Source organism: Notothenia rossii (genome assembly GCF_949606895.1).
Source record: "Notothenia rossii genome assembly, chromosome: 4".
Taxonomy (NCBI): Eukaryota; Metazoa; Chordata; class Actinopteri; order Perciformes; family Nototheniidae; genus Notothenia; species Notothenia rossii.
The window spans coordinates 49719931-49726102 of NC_136902.1; the positions used below are offsets into that span (position 1 = coordinate 49719931).

General features: G+C 39.5%; 1 protein-coding gene across 1 annotated transcript; it reads right to left on the bottom strand.

Annotated features, from left to right (window-relative positions):
• Positions 1–726: 726 nt before the first annotated feature.
• Positions 727–4721, bottom strand: LOC307036650 (E3 SUMO-protein ligase KIAA1586-like; the record flags this gene model as incomplete). The annotated part of the gene is made up of 3 exons (XM_079677155.1): positions 4153–4721; positions 2778–2873; positions 727–2621 (listed from the first exon to the last, which is right to left on the bottom strand). The coding sequence occupies exons 1-3, from the start codon at positions 4376–4378 to the stop codon at positions 727–729; spliced, it is 2217 nt and encodes a 738-aa protein (XP_079533281.1). The 5' UTR covers positions 4379–4721.
• Between the last annotated feature and the right edge of the window lie 1451 nt (positions 4722–6172).

The following is a 6172-nucleotide window of genomic DNA, read 5'->3' on the forward strand; positions in this document are numbered from 1 at the left end:
TGTGTTTCTTGGAATTTTGACCATTCTTCCAGAAGCGCATTTGTGAGGTAATTTAACCAAGAGATTTTGAATAATTCCATACTCCCAACTTTGAAAACAGTTTGGGAATGGCCCCTTCATGTTCCAACATGACCGTGCACCAGTGCACAAAGCAAGGTCCATAAAGACATGGATGACAGAGTTTGGTGTGGATGAACTTGACTGGCCTGCACAGAGTCCTGACCTCAAACCAATAGAACACCCTTGGGATGAATTAGGAGCACAGCCTGAGAGCCAGTCTCTTCATCCAACTTCAGTTGCCGCTTCTGGAAGAATGGTCAAATATTTCCATAAACACACTCCTAAACCTGGTGGAAAGCCTTCCCATAAGAGTTGAAGCTGTTATAGATGCAAAGGGTGGACCGACGTCATATGAAACCCTATGGATTAAGAATGGGATGTCACTTAAGTTCATATGCACATCAAGGCAGGTGACCCAATACTTTTGGCAATATAGTGTATATATATATATATATATATATATATATATATATATATATAAATAAATATCACCACAAATATTGAATATCATCATTCAAATAATTCAACAATAAATTCAAAACGATATGTTACAAAACAACAATATATAGTTAACAATGAACAAAAATATATACATTTTACAACATATCCATGAAAACCAAAGTGACTCTCTCAACCCAGTGCTGGGTTTCTAAGTAAGTGCTCATATTACAGTATTTTCCAGACAGACTTGCTTTCTGCAGGAGTTTTCACACCGCATTGCCTTGAACGCATAGAAGTGGCAGCACGGTGTCTCTTCAACCAGGTCCTCATATACTTTTGAGGATCAAACATAGAAGTAGGGGGGCCGTTGATATTAATCATCATCAAGTTTGATATGTTTGAGATCAGTAGTACAGCCCTTTTGTCTGAGCTTATATTGTTCATAAGGCTAAAGTTCCTCTCACACTCTGCTGTGCTGACAGGGAATGTCTTCATACAGTTCATGAGTGGTTTTAGGTCCTTGGGCTCACTATTGGGCTCTTCCAGTAGGTCTCGCATCCCATTCAGTGCTTGGTCTGTGCACAAGTGAAATCGCTTGCACAGTCGCTTAACCTGGTCTTCACCATGGCGAATGCTGGGGTTTGATGGCCATTTACTCTGATCAAGGATGCTGAAGTCCTTGATGACCGCATCTTCGAAAGACAAGCGTTGCTCAAGATTGTTCACAAGGCTTTGTAAGAACTGGCCTGGATTGATTGACTTCAGCTTTGCATTTCCTACTAGAGCTATAGAGCGATACTCCCCAGCCTCTTTTGCCTCTAAAGCCTCACAGTATTTTTCACCTGGACTCTCTTTGAAAGACTGTATCACTCTGATTGAGCGTTTCAGCAGATGCTCTGCTCTGAGGAGAGTTATAGAATGAGTTTGAAGCTCCAGTGACAGGACACTTAGTTCATGGAGAGTGTCATACATGAGCCCAAGGTCACAGATAAATTCAGGACTTTGAAGACGGTATAATAAACCTCTGTACATTTGTTTCTCTTTGGTGGACCTCATCTCATCGGAAGACGCATTCTTAAAGTGCTGCACAAGACCTCCCAGGGATGTCCACACAGCACGAACAGTACGAAAGCTACTGTCCACCCAGCGTACATCTAAAACTCTGCCAATGCGAAGAAGTTGTGAGCCTACTTCAGCTGCTGCATCTTTGAGTTCACGCTCATTTTTGTTCGACATACTATAAAGTGAATATAGCTTCTGCATAAATATTTTAAAGTGGTTGACACCCGTCACCTCATCAACAGCATTTGACACAGCTAGTTCCAGCCTATGGTTCATACAGTGCAACACAAAGAGCCTTGGGAATCTCGAGGTCAACCTGGTTGCTACTCCTGACTTCTTTCCTAGCATGACACTGGCTCCATCAGACACAAATGTTACCCAGTTTACAAGAAGCCACTCTTCTGTAAAGCCAGCCTTCATTAAACAGGTGAGTAAAGCCTGTTCTATGCCATCTGCTCTCTGATTGTCTAATTCAACTAGATCAAGGAATATGGACTCAGGGCTTGCTCCTTCAATTGACGCTTTTACAGAAACTGTCATGACAGGTTTGTGACTTAAAGAAGAGGCCTCGTCAATAAGGACAGCTAACTTCGTGGATGATGCTATTATGTTACTCACAATTTTGCTCTGCATCTCACTGGCAACATGTTGTATGATTTGTGTTGCACTGTAACGTGAATGAAGTATTGAGCCCATCTTAACACCATTCAGTTCCTGCAGCTCAATGACGCTCTCATGGTCAGAAAAGGGTCTGTTCTTTTTGGCCAAATGGTAGGCTGTTCGGAACACAGCATCAGTTTCCTTCTTGTAGGACTCAGTCATAACCTCCACTGCATTCTCAATGGCCGATTCTTTTTGTTGTTCTGCCACCTTCACAGCCTGAGAGTGTGCCTTGGACAAAGCATGTTTCCTGATCTTATTTCTCAAGACTGACAGACTTGTTTCTCTACTTCCCTGAGAAGACACTTGAATTTCAAAGTTCATCCATTCTCTTGAGAGTGATACACCTTGCTCCTTGTTGATCCCAATGGAGTTCACACTGCTACAAACCAGACATCCTGTGAAGCATAAACATACAATGTAACTACTGTATCCACAGCTGTATGTGTGCATGGTCTATTTTTCCCATATACATAAAAGGACACACGCACACAATATTAATGTGTGTCCACTGTTTCAGAAGCTACCTAAACTAACAAGATACCTAAACTTACCAAGTTTTTTGTTTTTGGATCCCAACCAGGGGTTCTTGGATTTAAAATCCTCTTTTTGATTGACAGTCCACAGGTCAGGCCAGTCATTATTGATGTCTAAGGGAAGAACAACAAAAGTGATTGAATTATAGGCTATAAAAGGGGAACAATGACCATAACCTATTCAAAAGTGTAAAGTTGTCACCTTCATAATCTGCATTAGTAGATTTTTTCATTTTAGCCCCCAAATAGTCAAATAGTCAATTACACAGGGCCTAGCTGTAGCTTTATCCATGGCTGTGTCAATACAAAGTGTGAAAACTCTTCTAAGAAAAGGCGTTATGACGTGACTCAATGTTGCACACAAATTAGACCTAAACACAGACAAACCTTGTGCCCTTTTCAACCAGGTCCTTGGTAAACAACAGCACGTTTCCTTTCGTGAGGAAGACGCACTTTTAAACTTTTACCGTCATATACGTCTTTTACTTCCTACCGCATCCTGCCTTCAAAATAAAAGTACCCGTTTTCATAATGTATCCAAATTCGTGGATTCCACGTAGCGTCGCTATGCCCGAATCTGGCTGTGCGTCGCACAAGGTCAAAATGCCCTTGCTATTTTTAAGCTGTTGGCTGAAACAACAGTCACCAAAGTAACACAGATATAAGACTTTATTCAATCCTAAAAGAGGTAGATCAGCGGGATAAATGGCTGTCTTTTAATTAGAAGAGACCACTGGCAGCCAACATCTACCCTCAGATTGTGCAGTCTCCTATAAATTAGCACTAGCTACATTTGACCTCAAATTATGTAGCTGCTAGTGCTAGCTAGCTAATTTTTTATCTCCATTTGACAGGAAAACGCTGACAATCCAAAACACTAATCTTCAGTTGCCACAGCTAATGTTACAATTAAGCAGATAGCTGTGTCACGTCACCAAACACACGATGATCTTAGCATTATGTTAGCTAACGTTAGCTAAGCGCTAACGTTCTTCAGATTGCGTGGTACCTAGCTATGCTCTTGAAAAGCCTTCAGGCTATCTCTGGTGTATGGGGATGGATTTTGTGTACAAGATAAATGTAAATGTCGGGAAAATAAAGTTGGGGCAGACACTTAGCATAAGGGACACAATAAAGTTCAGAGTAATAAATATGGATTGCAGCAAATAATGGATGTATTTTCCAAATGTCTTTCTGTCTCACTAAGGTGTGCTGTGCTCATTGCCATGAAGCTATAATAGCTAACTAGCGCCACTAGAATCAGAAATACTAAATGTAAAAGTTGAAACCAACTATTAACGAAAATAATGCTATTACTACTTTTATGTTAGTATATATGACTACCTAGCTACGATTTGTTACAAAAATCTTAAAATATAGAAGTGAGACCCACCGTTATTGTCGTCTTCATCTCCTTCCCTGTCAGCATCCTCTTCAACGGATGAGGGGGACGGAGGGAGCGCAGGTGTTGGGCTGATGTCAGGGCTGATGATAACAGGGCTATCAGCTAACAGCTCCGGTGTTCTAGCCTCACTATCTGTAGCTGAGCTGCTGGCCGATGTAGTTCCACAAGGACGTTTATTGTAAAAGGAAATTTTAGTCTGAATGGCTCGCTTCATTCTAACAGTTCATACAATTTTTGTAATGGCAAATAGTTGAAAGTAAATTAACATTTGTCTATATGCAGTTTTTTTCCCTTATTAAGACCCGCCCTACTCTGCCTCTGATTGGTTTTTCATCAGTTCTCGCGCTGAAAACCTGACCAATCTAACCAGCGAAGGCATAGAGTTAGCCAATATGAGGCAGAGTAGGTTTGTGTCATGAGTCTTCACAGTACTATGAAATGACATTGAGCCACTACTAAATAATGCGCACCAGCGGTGATTGAGAAGTGGGTATACGCCATGCTGTCTGAAAAATAAGTGGGTATACGCCGTATACCTGCGTATACCCTGGACTACACCACTGGATATAACTACAGCTCAGTGAGGTAAGGGACTCTGTTTAGATAGTTAACTTTAGTCTAGTTATCTCAGTGGGTCTCAAACGTTTTGGTCACCATTTATGAGAATAAATGAAAAACAGTTATACTATATGGCAGTAAAACAAGAATACAGTTTATAAGGTGAGTGATTTGTAAAATATCCACAAAGAAAAAGAAAATCTGTTTCCAGTTCTGTTTCGTATGGGTGTTGAGAGATGTATCCTTAAATTCCTTTTGCTCTCAAAGTGCACCAGATTGATGCATTTAACTTCAATGCCCCCCCCCCCCCCCGGTACATTAATGGGAAACCCTAGTTTGTAACACTGTACACATGAACGTTTCTTTTTTCGGTTCACCAAAAACAAATCTCACTCCAAGCTGAACTCAAATGTTGGCAGCCCTGATACTGGGCTGGTGTAATGCGTAGGCTACTATTAATCACTCCTGTGTGTAATGTCAATTTGCAGAAAATGAAGAGAAAGTCAATTCTTATTTTAAGAAGAAGATGAGTAAAGCATAGACAGAGCTGGCAGGGGAGCAGCAGCATAGGGCTAGTGAGGAGATGGCCATACATGCTAGAAAGTACATGTGGAACTCTGTTTTGTAAAAGTGAAACTAAAACCTAAGTACAGTTTTATTAATGTGATTGTGACCTTTTTAATCATTTAAGTCTTCTACACACTTTAGGTCTGCAGCTCCTTCAAAATGAAACGAGAATCTATGCAGTTTTTCCTCTTCTGTGTTCTGAGGTTATGAGGCGACCATTTGTCAGGTTTGTTTTCATAATGTTCTGTATGCTAATTTAAAAAAAGGGTAACCAGTTTGTTTATAAAGTATCAATATACATTTTCAAAACAAATGGACTACAAGCTATGTATTACTCTCACCACAGTGGCCTAATCTAAAAAAAATAGAAATATGTCTCGTCACCTATTTTCTGTCTAATACTAAAAGGTGGTGTTTTGTACCATTTATAATGTTTTGAATTTGCTATAAAGGTCAATAATAGATGGTGTTTTTGTGTTCAATCACAGTATCTATTTACCATGTTATACCCCTTGTGTTTTTGGGTCGTGTTGAAATAAAATAGTCATGTTTTAAAACTTGATTTAATAAACTCATGTCAATCATCTTTGATCCCAGTGTGACACAAACAGCTTTGTTCGGTCTAAAAAAAATTCTAACCTTTAACCTAAACATAATATAACTTAAGAACATGTGTTGCTGTTGTGTATTGTATGTGTTGAGAATGCTGAACATTTTGTGCCCTACAATAAAGGAACTTATTTAAATTAAGCTGTATTTGTCTTTTTAAAAGGAAAGAACAACTAGCATAAAACAAAACAATAAATCACCATGTATACATAACACAAAACAAGGTTCTTTTAAATGTTTTTTTAAGTAAAATGTTAACTATCCGTATTATATT